At 33.3% G+C, this 21,858-nt stretch overlaps 1 protein-coding gene across 2 annotated transcripts in view; it reads right to left on the bottom strand.

Annotated features, from left to right (window-relative positions):
- Hn (phenylalanine hydroxylase) overlaps positions 1–21,858 on the bottom strand; it is a 42,337-nt gene that overhangs the window by 2,290 nt on the left and 18,189 nt on the right. For both annotated transcript variants that reach the window (XM_088240916.1, XM_088240923.1), the window contains 3 exons: positions 19,989–20,348; positions 16,518–16,780; positions 8,721–8,950 (listed from right to left, as the gene is read on the bottom strand). In XM_088240916.1, coding sequence (XP_088097042.1) covers positions 8,721–8,950; positions 16,518–16,780; positions 19,989–20,348 — 853 coding nt within the window. The remainder of the gene's footprint in view (positions 1–8,720; positions 8,951–16,517; positions 16,781–19,988; positions 20,349–21,858) is intronic.

The following is a 21,858-nucleotide window of genomic DNA, read 5'->3' as shown; positions in this document are numbered from 1 at the left end:
ATTTGTCCAACTTATCCCATTAAACTCGACATACAAAACTAAAATTAGCCCGAGAAATGCATCGTGCCACCATATATCGTGCAGATTGAGAAGTTTGCTTAAAACGCCTTCAGCGGAAGATTCAAATCGATCGTCCCCGCAACAGAAGACGTTACATATAACCCCGTATTACCCTACTACTCGTATATTTAAAAAAAAGTTTTTTGAATGCCATGCTGCAGATTTTTAATCTTTACTAACGATAAAACAACTGGGTCTAAGTATCTTATGCAAAAAATCCACATGGAATGGTTAAATTACAAATGGTGGATTGATTTCCTTTTTTATTATAATTATATATTGTATCCCAACTCAACACAGGGCTCTTGGTCTCGTAAAGTAAGGGCTACTTTTTTTTTGTAATATTTGTATTTGTATATTTGATCCAGCATGTAGCACGCTATGCATGTTATTTTGTTGCTAGATGTTGCCGTGCGTCTTCACACTTTGTCGCAAGTCAAATGTTATCCAATAATCTATTGCCAGTCGTCACTTGATAGTTGTTCCCGTTGCTTGTAGCATGAGGCAAAAGTATTTCAAGTTATTAAACACCTGTTTGCCAGCACTCTAAGCTCAACGCCAATCAGCTGTTCTTCCTCACCTTGCAAGACTTGCCGCAGGACAGATTTTACCAGGGAGTGGGAGACTATTTCTCACTTCCTCATCCGGTGGAGCGCTATCCGATAGATCACGGCTACGATGTCTCTTGGACGGCAGTCTCTTGGACGGCAAAGTGGGTGCAGCTTTTGTACCTTACGATGGCATCAGAGAGCTGCCGTCGAGAAAGTTGAAACTCGGCAATTTTTGCTCCATGTTTCAGGCAGAACTCTTTGCGATCAGAGAAGTCCTGGTCTATGTTTTGAAGAAACCACTAAACTTATGTAAGAAAATAACGATCCTGACAGATTGCAAATCTGGAGTCCACTCAATAACTGACCGAAATTCGGTCAACCCTATTGTAATGGACATAAGAACAGATATCCAGAATCTACGATGCAGACACCAGGACGTGTACATCGGCTGGATACGAGGACACTGTGGAATTCTTGGCAGCGAAAAGGCTGACGAAAAGGCTCGGGAGGCTACGTTTAAGAAAACAGCCCCCGATTTCACCGATTTTCCGCTCAGTTTTGCCAAAAGGAAAATAAGAAGCAGGACCTCTCAACTCTGGAACGATTGCTATTTGAGGGAGACAACTGGAAGTGTAACTAAAATGTTATTCCCTACAATTTTTCATGCCTATGATTTCAGAAAATTGCAAAATGCTGGCTACGAGCTCACCCAGATGCTTACGGGTCATGGTGGCTTCATGAGCTACCTGCATCGCTTCAAGCTCTCAGAGATTGACAGCTGCCCATGCGACGATGAAACTCTTCAAGATGTCCCTCACCTGTTGATGCATTGCCCCTTTTTCAGCTTTCAAAGACAACAGCTGGAGGCGCAATGCAGAGGCCTGGGTGAAGATCTATGCGACATCTTATCGGTGATAGGTAATAAAGAACTCACACGAAAGGTAGTATCATACATGATAAATATAGCGCAGGAAATTGGTAAAATAAACCAAAGTAGGGAACAAAATGCCGAACACTCCTCTAGTGGAACGGAAGGCCTGTTGACTATTGCCAACAGGCCGGCTTCTCCTGAAGAGTTTTAAGTGGTTTCCTCCCCACGTAAGCAAATGCTGAGATGTTCCTGATTAGCCTACATTAATATATCCCTCCTGATCCCAATAGTTTAGATAAGTTTTAAGATATTTGATTGCAGAAAAATCCACTTTTTGAAATATAAACCTTGTATATTATAAGCAAGGTAAATAATAAAGCGACTCCCATAAAAAAAAAAAAAGCTCTATAAGATTAAGGTTGAAGAGAGGGAGGACGGGATATCATCTAACAAAAATGTCAAGAGATTATGCAGACCTCCTGTTATTTATTTTCTTTTTTATTTCATCTACTGAACATTCGTACTTGGAGTAGCAGGTAGTTTTAATTTGTCACTTTTCACATTCCTGTCTCTTGTTGTTCCAGTCTTCAATACATAAGGTTGTTTTCTGTTTATTTCACTCCATGTCACCCGTTTTCTGTCCCATTCATTCACTGCCACTTAAATACTGGCGACATCATACGACACGCCGTATCTTTGTCGCTCAGAAACGCATGTCTCTGGCGACTTTTTTCTGTTAATAAAATAAACATATATGACAAAACTGGCTTTTACCAAACTTGAAATATGAACGTATTTGGTTTAACGATTTTTCAAAAAACAACCATTTCTTTTTACCCAGGATTAAGAAAAAAAAATAAACCTAAAAAATATATAACACATTCAGTAGAAGTCAAAGACAATTTAAAAATTAATGCTGAAATCAAATTAAAGAATAAAATATTTAAAAGGATTAATATAACAAGAAAGTAATAAACAAAGTAACCGTTTCATATAATAATTGAACTAAAGGTTTAATTACCATTCACCATCTTTGAAAAAGTTTAAAAGGTTTGTTCTATAGGAACACCCTACACCAAATATATCCTATATGTGGGAATAACTATTGCCGACTTTATGCAGTCTGTTTAATACGGCATAACAAGTATACACTGTCCGTGAATTCTTGCAACAAAACGATGGCACTTATCTATTACTAAGTAATTTTAACAAATTTAATGTTTTAAAAATAAAATCGCAATTTAAAAGTTCATAACTATTTAATGACATGGCCCAACAAGCGGGATGCATTATGCGTTATTATTGTAACTTTCTACATGTCGCAGCGCAATGCTTCGCTCGGAATACTCCTTTCAGTGTGCGTCAGTGCCGCATGCCACGTGTTGTCCGTTGCCTCGTGGAAACGCACCTTAAGAGACTCGTAATAAAAAATGGTCGAAAAATACATATACACACTGATTGAGATCTGTAGTTAGCCAACTGCACAAATTAAAGTTTTTAGTTACTCTCTTTACATTTAGATTAGTATATTTGTCTCCGGGTGAATCCATAATAAGAAACGGGATCACCGCCTGGGGACATTCTTGTGCAACAAATATTAAATATGTACAAAATGTTCAAAATGCACCTGTCAAATTGATTGCACTCGCTTATGTATACAATCAGAGACATAGCACTCTATTTGTGTATAAAAAAATCAATGTTTTACCAGTTAAGGATATTTTATGGAGCAACATTATTATCCAACAAGTGTTTAGCTCGATGTATAAAAATAAATTAGAACTCAGCTATCTAACAAGATTACCATCTGTTGATGGCCTAGTTATAACAAAAATCAAAAATAAATATGGGTAGCGTACGTTGGATTATATTGTTCCAAAAATATTTAATATGTGGCCACTTGACTTGAAAACCTGTCATAATAAAAATAAAATTATGTTTTTATTACGAAAGTGGTAAACGTTTAACAGAACGTTTCTATATTGATTGTTTATTTACGTAAAACACTCTTAAACTCAGTATTTTTATGTCACTAAATATATTTTTCTATTATTGCCTCTTTTTAACCCTTTCTTTTCTTTCTTTCTTATTTTATTTACATATTTTAGACCTTAATTTAAATGGGTATTTTTAATATATTTATCTCATTATTTTTGTTTTTTCTGTAGATGTAAATTGAAATTTTCGATTTACTTTGTTTTATCTTTTATCTTGTATTAGTTACATTTATGAGCACCCACTATTTTTATTCATGTATAAATATATATTTAAAAAAAAACTTTATTCAAGTAAATGGCTATTGTTTAATTTAAATAACATTGTTTTTCTCTATTTTCCTACTTTAAAAAAAATGTTTTAAACCATTTTATCTAGTTTTGTTGAGTTTTTTGTTTTATTTTTCAAAGCATCAAAAACTAAATAATTTATGTTAATTATTTAATATGTACAATATTATGTCTGTACTCTTTCATTTGATTCTTAATTAAAACTAATGTCTGAGCACCCGATGACAAATTATTATTTGATAGTTTATCGGAAAAAAAAGGATTAATACGTTGTTTTCGTTTTAAATTGTATTCTTATTGTAAAAAATTGTATTTTACTGAATAAAGACTCTATTGAATTGAATTGAATAATGTGTTTTTTATTATTTTACTACTAATTAAGCAATCACGTATTCTCCTTCATTTGTTTATGGCGACAGTAATTTAATAATAATAATTATTTTTCTACAGCCAACTTCAGTAAAGGCTCTCCAGAGATATATGAAGCACGTGTCAATGCCAGGTGCACCGCCGCACTCTCAAAACACTCGCTCTAGGAGGCTGCTGCCATATTTAATATATATAAATAATACAAAATCATTATAATCATCAATAATAACGGACAACCGTGGTACATTCCGATCACCGGTGTGTGGCGAAGCAGAGCTCTCGCCATTTGAATTCAAGTTATTAGGAAGGAACATATTACTACATCAAAGTGTGGCTGATAAAATACGTTCACTGCTATTTAAAAAAATGTGAACGCGCTAAATATTAAAACTGTCTTCGCTCGGCCTCTTCGAATTTAGCCGAACAAGCGTTTCAATTTGAAGCGTGACTGAATATTTGACCACAGACATGAACAATTTTGAGTTATTGGGCAAAGAAATAATGAGTTCAGTTTAATTATTCTCGTGTTAGAAAATGAAACTAATATTGAAAGGGCATAGAAATATAACAATTTTGTCTTTCTCAATCAAGTATACTCTGGTTCCGTTGGGCTCGATAACCTTTCTCACCCATATTTATCACTCATCTTTAAAGCAAAATAACTTCTCTATTATGAACATATTTTTATTACATGTCTTTAAAATATAACACGAGATTTATATAAAGATTTTTTCAAAGTACTAAAAATTAATAATTGCGTTCTTATCTTAATTTAAAAAAATATTTTTAAATAACAGCGCTAGATAATGAGGATCATTTTTTGCCGAATTTCTGCTTAAAATATTAAAGACAGCGATGCCGTTTTTTTATTTTAAAATAATTTCAAATAAATTAATACATAGTATATTCCTGCACTATTAGATATAAGTCTAAGGAATGAAATTCTAGGTACTTACTTACTGAAAAAATTATATGTCCATGTGAATAAATCTATAAACATATAAAATGCAATGTTTGTATGTGTGTCCACGATGGACTGGACCGATTTAAGTGGGGTTTTCCGATAAATGTACATCTTTGCCACGAGAAGGTTTTTAGGTCCTTAAATCTTCAATTTATTAAGTCCAAAGAAGTAAGGAGCGTAAATGTTTTTTTATCTATCACCCGGGTTGCATTCGCCGAGAATGGATATACAAAAAAAATGGAAGGATGATAATTTTTTGTGTACAAAAAAGCTAGTTTTTGAATGTTTACAAACAAAAAAGGTTTTTTATGGATCCCGATTAGATTATTTAATGAAATTCCTTATAATTTCAACCCAACTATATATTTTTCTGGATTTTTTGTAATACTCGTATAATATTAACTGACCTTTGATACATTTTTGAAAATCGCATTCCTAAAAAAATGCACCCCTGTTGGCGAGAAGAGCAGAGTTTGACATTTGCGAACAGAATTCCATATTTGAAAATGAATTGTTTTATGTTTTGGAATTGAAACATAAACAAGCACTTAAGTACCCACTTGAATTTTATATTTGGAATTCAATCCTTTCTACAAGCTTGTTATTTTTTTATTTAATAAGCTAATTCAAGAAGGATACATACAATTTGAAGGTATTCGTACAAACGTATTTTCATCCTGGATTAGCACATTAAATATTTACCATCAGCGTATCTCAATAGTTTTGCTTTATTGATGAATTGTTTACTATAGTAACTCGAACAACCCAAAATTCGGTAAAAATGCCCAGTTTTATCCGCTACCTTTGGGCCTACGAAATACAAATAAAATACCTATTATTGAAAAATCAAGACGTTACGAAACATAAATTTTTATTCTGTCTAAAAAAAACAAAATCGGTTCAGTTTCAAGGTGCGGAAAACGGGACAACGAAACGTTGATTTTGTCTATTAAAGTTAGACATAAAAGGTCCGACACGTAGTTGTCTTTTTTGCTCAGTATTGGGGAGGCATCTGCCAGGCAGCGACAGAAAAACAATCTTCAAATACCTTATTATCAAAATTCCCTGTCAGTGTATATCCTCACAATTTATGATATCCGAAACACAAAAACATTAATGTATATGTGAATATTTAATTCCAACTAAATACAATAATTGATATCGAACATTTGATTGTGTTCTTTTTATATATGTATACAAGTATGTACTCCAATCTAGCAATAGCAAAGCATTGCCGGGTTCAACTCGTAATCAACTTTAATCATGAAATTCACAACTATAATACACGACATGCAAAAAATCTTCACATTTCTAAATTTTGTTCCACGAAGTTCGGCAAAAGGTCTCTGGAATACATTGGTCGTATACAATTTAATAAACTGCCTGATGACCTTAAAAATGAAATGTCGAGTGGTAAATCTCAAAGACCAGAAATGAAGACCTATTTCTTGAATCTTTTTGAAAGTGATAGTTTTTAGCTCAGTTTCTGTGAATAGTCTACATATTGTGTTTTAGGTTTAAATGTTTTTCTTTTCTTTTTTTAATATTAAGTTCACAGAATGTTTAAATGTTTTTATTTTCTTTTTTAATATTAATTTCACAGAATGTTTAAATGTTTTTCTTTTCTTTTTTAATATTAAGTTCACAGATTGTTTGAATGTTTTTATTTTCTTCTTTAATATTAAGTTCACAGATTGTTTAAATGTTTTCTTTCCTTTTTTAATATTAAGTTCATAGATTGTTAAAATTTGTTAAAATTTTTATTGTTTAAATGTATACTATGTATTGTTACAAGAAATGTACTATTTTTTTTATGTACCGTCCCAAATGAGTTTTCTCGTACAACTCCTGGGAATATAATATCATGATATTCATGTCTTATATGTTTTATAATAAATAAAAAAAAAAAAAAAAAAAAAAAATAATATATAAACTACAGAAAAATTTACTATTAAATTATGTTGAAACATGTAAATTTTATCGAAATTAATGAGAAATACCCAAACGTGTGGTTAATCTTAAAATTTACCTATTTATCGTCCGTTTCATTTTTCATTTGTGGGGACATAATATACTTTATTTACGTATTTATTATATTGTATTAATTTCCTTACACTAGCACTAGCCATAACGTGTATCTGTGAAGGTTGGACGTAACCTGATAAGTGCACTAGGTTTCTTCAGATAAAAAATATTGGGTCACTATTGTATTAATGCATCATTGAGAAATAACTTGATATGTGTTGAACTTTTGTAGATGCCACAGTAAATATGATATGCGTAATGAAAAATACGCCTTTGTTGTGCATGGGGCAATTTACTTTTAGATTGCGGTTTTTGTCTTTAAAAAATAACGAAAAAGGATTATCACTGTTCTATTGTGCACCAAAAAGATTTATTATGTAAATTTTCAGCTAATGAAACATACAAAATAATTCAATCGAAAAGGATAAAAAACATGATCAAAAGTTTTTTTTCAACAAAAGAATATTAAAGACACAAATTATGGAACCATTTGTGTTTGCTGCTTCAATATCCATATATTCTAACTCTTTCATGTATGTAGTTGTGAAACGAAACGTTGTAAAATGAAACAATCATGGTGCGATTAAGCACCTCCGTTTCTTGCCCTTTGAGATTGCAAGCTGTGATGTGAATCAAAACATTTGAAGAAAAAAATAATATCAAAAATATATACTATGTACTTTGCCAATTTTATTTGGAATATGGACTAATAGAATGAAGATCGGCTGCAGCTACACATCTTAAACGAATTATCAAAGTACAAAAAGGCATCATAAAAGTTATTCTCAAGATACCAATAAGAAACCCATCTACATAAATCTTTAAAGCCTTTGATGTGCCAGAGATATGTCTAATATCCGCTAAAACTATTTTGCTACACATATTTGGAGATGGACATCGTCATTCCCTTGCTAAGGGACGTGAATAAATATATATAACAAGGGAAATAAATAATATCACTGTTAATATTCCTCCCCTTTAACACATTTGGACAAAGGTACAAGGATTATATTTCTGCCAAATTATTGAAAATGCTTCCATAAAGTTTGGTAATAACAAACAACCTTTTAAAAGAGAAATCAATATTTGGCCGAAGAAAATTAGGAGAGAAGAAATAAAAAAATAATTTGAATGACATGTGTAGTATAAAAACAAATATATTTTTTGAACATTGTACAGTCCTCCTTAAATTGGTTTTTCCAGTAAGGAGGATTCTTAAATTACTTTTGTATATAAAATATTTTCCATTGTAAATAAAACGTTTTTTCCTAAGACAACTATTACACCAATGGAAATATGTTTTTTTTTTTTTAAAAGAAATATTTGCGTTCTTATGATTTACCTAAATATTAAATTTTAAGGGCCATATTCAACGAGTTGTAAATAACACAATATTAGAAAATGGAATCGAGTTGGGATAGAGTGGGATTCGAACCACGGACCTTCGGTCCGTGAGTCCGAGACACTAGCCACGGGACCACAACCCGATTTAACATTGTTAACACTAGTATCAGTTTATTATTGAACGAGTAGTTTATTTTAAATACTCAAAAAATACATTATACAACAATAGTATAGCTGTTATTGACACTTACTTCATTTTTTCTTTGGCGTCCTCAAAGCTCTCCGCTACGTAGTAAATAGGTTGATATTCTGTGATTGGGTATTTCTGGAATGCAGTTTTAAATGGTTCAAATGGTCGCAATTCCGGCTCATCAGAAAGGCAGTATTGTAATTCTCCGTAAGACGATAACAATCCAGCCCCAAAAGCTCTAACCTTGCCATCCTGGCGGCACAAGCCAAATTCAACTGTAAACCAAAAGCACTGAAAAAAGAGAAAAAAAAAATCTTATTGCATTGAATGTGATTTTTATGACAAAATATAAAATCAGGAAAAACATCACAATAAACAAAAAAAGCAAGACCTCTTAAGTGTGGTATTCAATATTCACTGACAAGAGAAATAGTTATTTTTTTGTTTTGATACAGGCCCACCTACTGAGGCAGGTTGTTCATTATCATTATTTCCCTATCCACACCTGCACCAAATGCAGCGTATCTTGATTATCATTTAAGCGAAGATAAGGTGACCAGTCTCACGCTTCAGACGCAAGTAAAGAGACTGTGAAATATTGCAGTGTGAAACCATTTTCAAATAAAATATTTCATGTTGACCCTGTCAGAAATCGAACCCGGAACGTTAAACATGGTAGGAAATGGCGTCAACTACTACACCACGAGGCGGACCTACATCCACTTGATTTCAACATGTTATCAGAATTGTTATCTGAAAGTAGTCAGCGATACAAAAATACTCGTGCGGAATCATGTTTTTTATTTTTACACACAGAACTAAATTCTTTATTCGCCCAGACATAGACAGGTTATAAAATATTTTGATTTTACAATACGAATTTTTAAAACTTATATAAACTGATTTTTATTCTACTCAGAATGCTTACAAGGTACAGCTTGCCCATTTAAGGACTAAAGTCTCTCTGGCGGTGCCCACATAAAAGGTAAAAATGCTCGTTGTCAAAAGCTGACCGAAGGAGTTCTCTGTAATTTGGCAGCTTTGGCATATAATATGGTATGTGTTGAAAGAAGATAATCCAGAAATACATGATATGTACCTCAATGGGTTGAGGAAAAAGAAGAGGTAAATTCTTCCTTGATTGGGACCAAATTGATTGGAGATGATCAATTCACCGAAATGAGTACATAACTTTTTGAAAGACACCACATCTGTATATCCGACAGAGCCTTATAAATGGCGACGGATAGTAGCAAGAACCTCCATTCGGTATTCGAAGGGAGAGGGAAAGTAACAAGACCATAGGATGTGTTCAGAAGATTGTATAGATACACTTATATTTCAAATAAAAAAAAATATTAAAAAAAAAATTGTTTTTAACCATTTTTATTTTTTCTACCGACCGGTTTCAAAGCTATACAAGCTTCTTTATCAAGGTATACTTAACTGATGAGTTCTATCAATATTGCAATTCGCATGGAACTAATATATCAAGTTTCTTTGTCTTAAAAGGATGAGAAGCGTAATTTGAGATGGATACACTCAAAAATAGACAAAAGTGGACTACAGGAAATACTGTTAACTAGTTTTTTTTCATATTTAAATTTATTTCAACAGAGAGGGAAAATTTTTTGAGAAGGGAATATGGAAGTCTAGGCATTTACAGGGCTTATGACCTGTCATTGGCTGGTTTAAGTGGCCACCTTACACACTGTGTAGCATTCACCATTCTGCCCATGTTTGAACATCCACATTTCCTCAAATCTTCCATCTGTTGACTTTTGTGAAGTAAAAGAGCTGACTCTTTTATCACGTGGGTGAGATTCATCCGGCTGAACCAAATCACCTACTAGGCAAAGCCTGAAAACAGTTTTCCAATTTTTATACTTCTTCTTTTACCAGGTAGTAATTCAACAATGTTTTATTATGTCCAAATGCTTGCAGACTGGCTGGATTTCCTCCCTATCCAAACATTGTTGAGTTTTTTTTTCATTTCATAAATCGCTTTTTTAATTTTTAAGATTTCCAAGTTGTCTAATTTTAATATTTTACTTTCAACACGAAGAACTTTAAATCCAGTGTCTTTATTGAAAATATGATTCTTTCGTATCGTTTGAGAATTCTGAAAAAAAAATATTTAGGCATCTTAACTGTTCGTTTACTCTAGTATTAAAGTTTCTTTTAGTTTTTCCAATGTAGATTGCTGGTATAACCCATTTTATTATATTTGGGGACTTTGTTTTTGTGATTTTTTAACAATGTTCCTTAATTTTAGTTGTGTAGAATGCAGAATTCTTTTTAAAATGTAGGGATTTAGATATTGCATATAAAATGAAATTAATAAAAATAAACCGCTTCCGCTGTTTAGGGTTAACGGGTTAACGGTTTGCGTTTTGGTTTTTGATTAAATATTTTATCAACCAAGTTCTCACTATATTCATTATTTTTAGCAATCTGTTTAATTGGATTAATTACTTTTTTAAAACCATAAAGTTAGTGCTTCAAATATAAAATTTACAAGTATATATATATATATATAATATACATCGGGCTGGTGTATTCTAAAAGCAAATACATGTGTGTGCGGTCCGTTTATCGATTGGATGGAATCAGTGCTTCACAAAAATTTGACTTCTAAACAGTCAGTACCTATTTTTTTTAAATGATAAAATCAGCTGTAACATAACTAATATTTTTGGTAATTGACACAAATTGAAATTAGTTTTTTGTCAATCGTAGCAATCTGAGATGGGTTCGATTATTCATACGTAACTTTAAAAAAAATGCGACGAGCCAACAGAGCTCATTTCGCCTACGCAGTTATACGCGAACTGAAGTAAAATTCTCTCCACTCATCTAATTCTAGAACAAGGAACTGCGTAAGTCTGTTGATTCATGTGAGGCTCTGAGAAGCTCTGAGAAAACAATTCTCACAAACCGAACCAACTTTAGGTTTAATATATTGTTACTGCTTTATAACAAATTTAGCACTTTAATCGGTTGAAACGATGGTTTTTAATATTAAACTATAAAATATAACCGTTTTATGATAAAGTTATCGTATAAAATTGCTATTTATTTCATTTTAAATATATTTATATAACTCGAATAACTGCGTTGGTAGTAGGTAAATATTTTACTTGTATACCTAGTACCAAGTGACTGCTTTCCTAATCGAAAACCTCACCACACACAAGTGACGAACGGTGATTTAATTTATAAGTAAGCTATAAAAAAAAAATATTTGTACCTACATATGCAATATATTGCTATTTTTCTGTGGTTCTGTGTGATACAACAACTCTCATCTATGAAATCAACTCAAACGACGTAATTTTGTGATAAATTATATTGTGTCGCTATATTATCCATTAATTTAACACATACCTTAAATAAAAATTTCTAATTTAGTCAGTATTAGGTATTTTTATAACGATTAAAATATCAACTGGCTGATTTGTCCTAGAAATGAATAATTCCAAAAACGGCCGCTTCGAGCGCCACATGTGTTGCGAGTCATATGTCAAAAGTATCATCTCAAAGAAAAATAGCCTTTAAGATATAATGTTTAAAACACTATTTTCCAAATCGAGAATCTTCAAAAAACTTTGTAATCTGCAAGTTAACTATAGGAGAAAAATTCCGCTACTGGGTTTAATATGTTCAAAATAGAGTACACTTATTTCTATGAAGAAACAAGCTGGAGTAATCGGCTAGTTCCTTAGCTCATTGCTGGCGCTGGGCGCGCTTTATAAATATTTTTATTCATATTTGGAGTAACATATAAAATGGTGGCAATGATTTATAAGAAATAGCAATTATTTTTTTGTTTTTTTCTGTTAATAAAGTCACCGTAAAACATTATTATGAATAGTAAAATATAATGGTAAGCTGCGCATAATCGCTTCTATACACGATTTGCCCCTGCTGCACACCCTTGATGGGTAATATACTTTCAGGAAGTAAGCGGACCTTTTTCTACATCCGTACATTTTCCGTTTGTCTTATTTGGCTGTGGATTTTAGTATTTTTTAGTATTTAGTTTATTTTCTTATATTCTATATATTAGGTACAAGCATTCTGCTAGACCACACCACTTTGCCTATTTGACATAATATCCTCAATGCGTATATAGACTACAACGGTATTTTTCAACTTGTAGGTGGCGAAATTTTAAGAAATCTGGAGCTGCTACCACCCAACCAGAAATTTAATTTTAACAACAATATAAAAGTTAGTTATTTTTTTTTGCAATCAAGGACCGGATTCAACCCCCTAGGGAGCTGTTTACATTAACATAATATATTGAAACAGAGATGAAGAACGTTATTGAGAAGGGACTATAGAAGGCTGGACTTCTATATTCCCATCCCTAAAATTTTCTTCATCTCCGTTGTAATATGTTAATTAAATTTAATTAAGTTTTGCGTTGCTCATAACAGGCACCTCCAAAACAAGGCAAACGTTGGCGTTAGGGGGAGGAGGTGGCCAGCTATTCTTCTATTCGTAAGGGGGTCGCATATCCAAAAATGTTGAAAAACACTGTATTACAGGACCGACAATCATCGTCTTATGACCACAATCGGTTCTGATAAACAGATCGAAAGTCGGCTCATGCAATAATTTCCATGCAAATGTAAATTATAGTGCGTCATGAAATCATAAGACATTCCAATGTTCTTATTATGAAAAGTGTATCACCACTGCCATTTATCAGATTTCTCTATGGTATATTTTTTCATTAGTTTTCGAGTTTGTCTTAGTTGTCTTTGTAATAGGGAAATACCACATACTACGATTATCGATAAAAATACGTGAAATGGATTAAAAATAATTCATTGTATTTTCGAAATCAATGGATATTGTGAAGAAATGTTTTGATATATAAATGTAAAAATGAAATTCAATAAAAATATGTTAGTAGAAAAACGCTACGTTTTTGGCCTTGGTTCTGTTGTGACGTCAAGATTTATGAAATTGTTCTACAAAAATTTCAATAGCAGGAACAAATAAACATGAATCGTGACGTATTAGGGGCGTGGCCAATGGAATCACCGTTTTCGCAGGGAATTCAAAATTACAAATGTAAAAATATTTTTTAGGCTATTAATAATTAGATTTTTTTTACTGGATCGTATTTCATAGATCTAAATTATTTTAAAATGTAAAAAAAAAAGTTATATTTCTCTATTAGCATTCCTGATTTTTGGATATCTTTGCGTATTGCTTGTTTCATTTTTTTTCCTGGATGTAAGTGCTTGTTGGTTGCTTACAGAATGATCCAGTTTTATTTACATAAAAAAAATTGTTTCGATAGATTCCTTTCATATTTTATTATTAATTCAAGACTAAAGACAAAATTCCTTTTCTCGCTGCTTTTCAAGTCACTCGAACACTGTGTAATGGAATATTTTCTTAAATATCTTAAACCAACCAGTACTCTTAACAAATTCTTGACCATAGTCGTCTCCAGCACGCTCCTTCAAAGTCTTAAATAAACTTCTAGCCCTCGTCGGCACAGCAAAATGAGATAAAGTCGAGAATTTTCGAATTTGATCTTCCATCTAAGTATGCAATAGTTTCTCCATTCTGTGGATGGAACCAATTCATTGGTTGGTTATAACTGTCGACTGCATAAGTGCAGAACCAATCACTGCTTCGTTTGTATTTTATTAGTCTTTCAGAATTGTCCACGCAGTAGAGTGTGATAGCAACACATCACTCGTCATAATATTAAATTTTTTATTCTTTGTACTGCTTAGTTACCATCATTTTTGCTTTCAAATCAAAAGTATTTCTTTTCTTTTGGCAGGTTGATAAATTGAACATTTCATTTTTGAAGACATCTCGGAAGGGTTCAAAAATGTTATATTACAGAGAAAAAATGTGTTAACTGGACGAAGCTGAAGCTTGTACTCAGATCGAGAATTAAAAGTACAAAACGAAACCGTCCGTTACATGTTTGTTGTTAAACTAAAAACCAAACAAACATTATTTACTCTTTGTTCTATGCAAAAGAGTTAAGGGCTTTTCTGTAGCGTTTGCTAATTTTTACTCTAAGACCTAATAGAATATACATATTATCATATAATGCATGCGCAACGTTTAGCGCAGGCGGACAACCAATCGCGGATTGAGGTTGAAAAGTCAAACAGTCGGTTGTCGTATAGGTCGTAAGTCGACGACTACCCGTATTTGTCAAATTTCCTGTTTGTGTTTTTTTTTAAATTTAGTAACCTTTATTTGGCATAAAAACATAGAAATAAAAACTATAACAATTCAGGTTGTAACTTGCCAAAAAAGAGTCACGCTCTTGTGTTTGGCAAGTGTACAAAATAATATAAAAATAGAAACAATAATGCGTAACAAATAAAAATAATAAGTAAATTATTATATAAAAGGAAAATGTACTTTAAAAGCCCTATGGGCGTTTAATGTATAAACATTAAAAATAAATAAATTAAATAAGAAAACAAAAGTTGAAAAAAATATCACACTTTGGAAAATGAGAAAACAAAATTAATTAATATACACAGCATATTATATACATTTAAATAATATGCGTATATACCTACTTTACAATACATACGTTACATATATATTTACACAATAAATAGTCAATTATGAAAATACAGTTAATCATAACTATGGGAGGAAGTTTTTATTTAATTTATTCTTACTTTTTTAATAATTTATTTCTTGTCGTAATAATTAAAAAGCTTCCTTCCTATGTTTTTACACTCCGTAGAGCGAGGCATCCTGTACTTAATCTTCCCTTAATACGGTCCGATGGGAGGCTCTCCTTATGCACCCGGAGCATACAACACTAAAGTGCTTGTAATTAAAAAACAAAAAACAAACAAACCATCACGCCGTTTTCCGGAAGGGTAAGCAGAGAGGATAGAACGCCACATCACTCTATCTTTGCATCCAGATCTCGCTTCCTCTGCATTCATATATCTTCTCATGCACACGCGCCAATTATTCCAACTCTTAACATGACCACCTTTAAGTATTTGTTGGATTTGGTCATGCCATGTCTTTTTCAGTCTTTCGCTATTTCTGCATCCATCAACATTTGCATCGTAAATATTTTTAAGCATTCTTTTGCTGTCCATTCGCTCTACATGTCCAAACCAACGCAGAGCTCCGTTCTTGATTTTGTCGATAATGCTTATCTCAGCCTTGCATAATGTATGTATCTCAACATTTGTGCATCTATCGAACATAGTTTTCCCACATATTCGCCTGAGAGATCGCATTTCGACAGCATTAGACCTACATTCATCCCTGTTTTTCCAAGTCCTTACTTCGCTCCCATACATCAAGATCGGGACCAGGGCTCCATTGTGAACTGCTAATTTTGCCTCTTGCGACATACATTTATTTGCCAAGGTTGATTTGAGTGCACCGTTCACTCTGTTACCGGCACTCACTCTCTTTTCAATATCTTTCTCAGTTATTCCATCCCTAGTACATAAATTCTTCTATCTGATATAGTATAACCTCATTCACAGTGATTTCACATTAAGTCATACTTTCATTTCTTTCAAATTGCAGTTCCTCTTTGTTGTTAGCAAGAAACACGGCATCATCAGCATAGAAATAACGATTGACAGTTAATTTACCACTTTTTGCTCCCATTCTTAAGCTTTTCAGTTTTTTCATACAGTTGTCGATATACACGTTGAACAGCTATGGTGACATCACACATCTGTTCGACTCCTTTATGAATGTCAAACCACGATGTGTATGATCCATTTATCCTACATGCTGTGCTGTCTTTGTACAGAGAAGCAAGAGCCCGTGTAAGGTTTCCGCTCACTCCATAATCTTATTTAGTGTATTCTTGTCCTACCGTAGCAAGCTTCTCTATGAAGTCGTCCGGGGCGCCGAGCGAGGCCAGGCCGATCTCCTGCGAGAAGGTGGCGAAGGCGGGATCGGCGAACAGCGGCGCGTGGCCGAGCAGCTCGTGGCACACGTCCGGCTCGGGGGTATACAGCGGCCGGCTGGGGTGGCGGATGTACTGCGTGGAGTGGAACACCCGGAAGGCCAGCCCGGCCAGGAAGTCGCGCGACGACAGCAGTCCCGCTACGGGCCGCAGGGTGAAGCCCGTGCAATCTGCAACCGAACTCTCGTTAGCTTCTCGCACTGTGCAAATAACGCGCTTATCGTAATTAGTGATGCGGGAGCAAATATTGTTAGAACAGTGTGACGGGGATATCATTTTTAGAAGAAAAAATTAAGTTCTAATTTAACAATACGAATATATTCCAGTTTATCCTAGAAGTTATTTATCTATTCTATTATATACAAATAAAATTATATCACTAATGTAAAGTTACTTAGACTGACTAACTAGAGTAAGTAACCCTGTTCTAAGACAGTGAAATATATATGATATATGATTTTACTAGCCAAAAACACAATATGAATATTATACAGCGTGTATGGTAAGCCGTGTCACATCATGAAGCACAATGATTTACAAAAATATATTTTATAAATTTTAAAGCCGCTTACTTTCACAGAGCTAACTATCTCCTTCTCATCCTTGTTTTCTCCCCTGCAGAGTAACCATTCAGTTTTTTAAATTATTTTTTTTTAGTTTTGAAACGCTTTTAAACTTTTTTTTTTAAATATTCCAATATGTTTTCATGCTCATACCAATCATCGTGGTTACGGATGTGACAGGGGTTACCATACACGCTGTATTTACGAAATAATTTTAAAAAAACGATTCAAACAAGAACATGTGTTATTACCTATCAGTTATTATTAACAACTCAGACTCTCCGCAACCAATTTCACCAAGGAAAGCAGTGATTTACCTTCTTATTTTGTGGCTCTTACAACATTACCACGGTTTTACAATTATATTTATTTTATTCATGCCTAGAAGTTCAATTACATTCTTATACATGGGAATGGGTACTAAATATGCCCCTGATGCCACCGGCCTATGCACAAAAATCTATTGAGTTAGGTCCACGTAAGTTATGCATTTCCTGCCCTCCAAAGCTAGGTCTTTAGAGAACTATTATATTTCTATTCTATTAAGTGGAAGAGGAGTGCTCTCACATATTTTAAATTGTCTCCTTATAGGCCAGATCCTTAAAGCATTGGGCTATTAGGAAGGGGCGAACGCTCTAAAGACCTCAAGCTTAACCAGTGGTCCCCCCGTATGCACGCCCTTTTTTATTTAGAGAATCACATACACCTACAATGTGCAAAAGTGTTTCATCATCTAAGTAATCTAAGCTTTTGTTTAAATTGTCTCAATATGGGCCAGATCCTTAAAGTATTGAGCTATTAGGAAAGGGCAAACGCTCTAAAGACCTCAAGCTTAACCAGTGGTCCCCCTCGTATGTTTGCCATTTTTATTTAAAGAATCACATACTACTACAATGTGTAAAAGTGTTTCATCATCTAAGTAGTAATCTAAGATATTGTTTAAATTGTTTCCCATAGTTGCATAAAGTTATAGCAGGGCAGGATTCTAACCACGGACAAAATAAAAATAACGAAAAATTAGTTTTAATCGTAGTATAAAAAAAGCTTACATGACGCCTAACTAAAACGATTTATTACAAAACAGAACAGTTAGGTGTGAGAAAAATCATAACTGAATAAATGTAACCTCAGGAAACCCCCGACCCCGACCCCGTGCGTAAGGTGGGGTAATCTTGTGACTTCACAATTTTTGTTTCCAATTTCAATTTAATAAAATGATAAAAAAAAGCTTGACATGTAAATATCTTTTGGGATGAATAATATAAAAGGCTACTTGTAATATAGATACATTTGACTGGAAGAAATAGCTTAATTACTCTAAGTCCCCCTTTTGAATCGCATAGGTATAAAGCATAATATACTATGAACCCAATTATAGTTTACATTTTTTTTTAAACTATCTCAGGTAATGAGTTTCAATAACACAACACGCCAAGGCTTGAAAAAAGTGATTTTTATTTCATCAGATATTAAACTCAAAACGCCCACCATGGCCCGAGACAAGCGTCATGGCTATATACCACGGGGATTATTATTGAATATTACCTATACGATATATCTGGTGAGTTCTGTCAAAAAACATTGTAAATATAATCTCAAAATTAACAAATATCTACGAGTATCTAGGATATTTTTAAACTAAAAAACAACGTTTTGAATAATGTTACATTATTTTACGTTAAACCTTACCTATGCATGTGCCATGCTTTTAATTTAAAATTGTTTTACAATTAGTAATTATCGGTGTTTGGCGTATTATAGATTAAAAATCATCAAAGACCGATTGTTGATGACTCTTGTTTATTATTTTTTATAACCAAATTTATCCGACTTCTTATGACAAATGAATATGTAATATTTTCGAGAAAAGGTATCACTTTATATCTAAGGTCGAAAGGGGACAATTATTCAAGCATTTTAAAACATAAAAATGTATAGTACCTACTTAAATAAAAAAAACATGCTGATATAAGTATTTGGAAAATGAACATTTTTTATCACAACTGAGTCACATGGCATCGTTGATGATCAATTATAAAAAAACTTTAAAAGACTTTTTTTTAAAGTAGCGGCCATGACAATTTGAGTAGGTATTTTATAGTTGTATTGATTTTTTTAATGGTTAATTATTTTATTTTTTGCATTTTCTGTCCGATCAATCGGAAAAATAACGGTAAACACAATAACATTTATTTGCAAAAACAATACCACACCTTAAAATTTTCAGAGAAAAAAATATATATTGATCATTGTATTACCATTATTAAAAAATTGAGTTAAACAAATATAGCATGACACCTTTTTGTCTATAAACGTAAAAAAAAAATGGATCATTGTTTGTGACGCTTCATTATTAAAATTAAAATAAGTGATTCTGAGAAATCTAAGATTCTTACATAACATAATTTTATTATTTAAATTATCACACAATCAAAATATCCATTGTTTTAAAATAGGATTGACATTCGAATTTCATAGCACTGCACTATTCAATAATATTTCGTTTTAATTTTGAAAATCTTAATTGAACATTCTACTCGTATTATAATACGAGTACTTTGCCACATCCAAAGAAACGGTAATTTGGTATGCAGTGATATTGGTATGTTAAATACAAATTATTATTCGCTCAAGTGTTTTCGTTTTAACTGGCAAGTATTTTTATATTTCTATACGCTTTATCTTCATATTTATTTAGAAAAAAAGCTATTTACCTGAATTTATCATGTTTATTTTAAATCTGCTATTGTGTATACTCGTACATGTAAAAAAATAAAGCTTTTAATAATGGACTTGTTAGAATCTGGGATCTTACCTTTTAGGAAGTTTGAAACATCTTCCAACTGAGGAATATTATCGGCTCGGTATCCGCAATTTTCGATGAGCAATGGAAACACGTGGTTATGCTCCCTACAGGCGTGAGTCGGGTATAGTTCTGTCAGTTGAGTAAAAACGACTCCCCATGTGGCGATCTCTTCCGCGGTGTACTCCACGTGGGGCAGGGGCTCGCCATGCTTGTAATGGTACGCGATGTCTGCGAAGTACTTCCTTCTCTCCCTGTATACCGGGTCCCTGAAGCCAGGGTGGTCGCTGTCTAGCTCTGCTCCGTACGACAAGATCTGGTTAGCGAAACGATCCAATTCTCTGATTCGCCGGGGGAACCAAGGCACAGCAGCTATAACAACACCATATAGTTAGTGTGCTACTTAGCAACATACGTAGTGACAATATTTGACCTTAGTCTATTTTACAAATGGACAAACTCACATTGAAAGGGACAATGAAAGCAGTAGAGTCAAATTCAATAAAAAACTCGCATACAAAATTAAAATGTTAAATAGCAACTGGATATTTGAAAGCAAAAAATTGTTTGATGCATAAGCAAAACTGATAGAAAGTCCCGCGGGAGTAGAAGGAGAGGTGTACAAATTAGTTCGGTCTGTTTTCAAAATAAGGCTCTCCATGTCATGATTGTTTTATAATGACAGCTGATTTTGGTGGTTTCAGAGTAGGCATGGGTAACTCAAAATAATTTTTTGAGCTGCGGGTCAGCTCGCAATTTAAATACTTACTACAACTACAAATAGCTGGAGTTTTGAAACAGCTCGCAAATCAGATCAATGGTTCACCGAATCACCGCTAACGCGCTGACTCAGATGACTTGAAGCGTCGCGTACATGTACGATTCAAACGAAACACACATTGATCCGCTGTGAGCGTTGAGCTGCAGCTCAAACTTCTAATAGGCGGCTCACAGCTCAAAGATTTCGAACAGTCTTTTTGAACCGGTTTAAAATTCAGTAACCCTTGCCTATTTCAGAGAGGTTAGACATCTCGTCGCTTCAGTATGTTTTTGTCCAACAGACCAAAACACAAATCTGCAGAAAAAGAACTTTTTTTACGAAATAGGCATAAAAAGTGACCACAAGTCAAGACAACATTAGATGAAAAAACCCCCCAAACAATTTAATTTATTTTTTTTATCGTTTTAATTTTATAAATAAAGGCTTTCTCATAACTTATGTACACTACACTTAATTTCGTTGAAAATTGTATATTGGACAAAAACTAACTAAAGCGACGACCTGTCAATAATATTCAGTTTTTATTGCTTTGAACTTTTTTCAAAACCACTGTTTTTCACTGTGTTATCAAGTTTCAACTTTTGTATTACCGAAGCAACGTTTGCGGGAGGTTTCAGATTTCTGCTTTAGAAGCGTATCAAATGTTTGTAGAAGTTTATGGTGACAATTTTTCAACTGATAAATTCTGTAGGTAATAGTTTCGACATTTCAAATTTTAATTTCAGGGTTGAAGACATGCCTTGCTCGGGACCTCCATCATCATTGGAATCCATCATCATTGGATCATTGGAAGTTACCTAACAAGTAGGTTTCGTACGATTGAAACCCACGAAAATGATTCACAAGCATGGCAATTGCATATCTTATGAACAGAAACCAAGAAACGTTGAAATATGATTTTTCACTTGCGAGCAGCTGATTTAAAGGCATCAAAGAAAGGGTTTTTACATCTGATTTTGACTAGAGACGAGAAATGGTTATTTTACATTAACTCCAAGAAAGAAAAATACTACGTGATGCCCTCAACATCAACAACAAAGCCCAATATACATGGTTCGAAGGTCATGCAATGTATTTGGTGGGACCGAAAGGGTGCTGTAT

This window comes from Micrasema longulum, unplaced genomic scaffold, assembly GCF_059751315.1.
Source record: "Micrasema longulum isolate JH-2025_06_02 unplaced genomic scaffold, ASM5975131v1 h1tg000127l, whole genome shotgun sequence".
Classification (NCBI taxonomy): Eukaryota; Metazoa; Arthropoda; class Insecta; order Trichoptera; family Brachycentridae; genus Micrasema; species Micrasema longulum.
The sequence above is the reverse complement of the archived record's forward strand: the minus strand, read 5'-3'. Positions and strand labels throughout refer to the sequence as shown.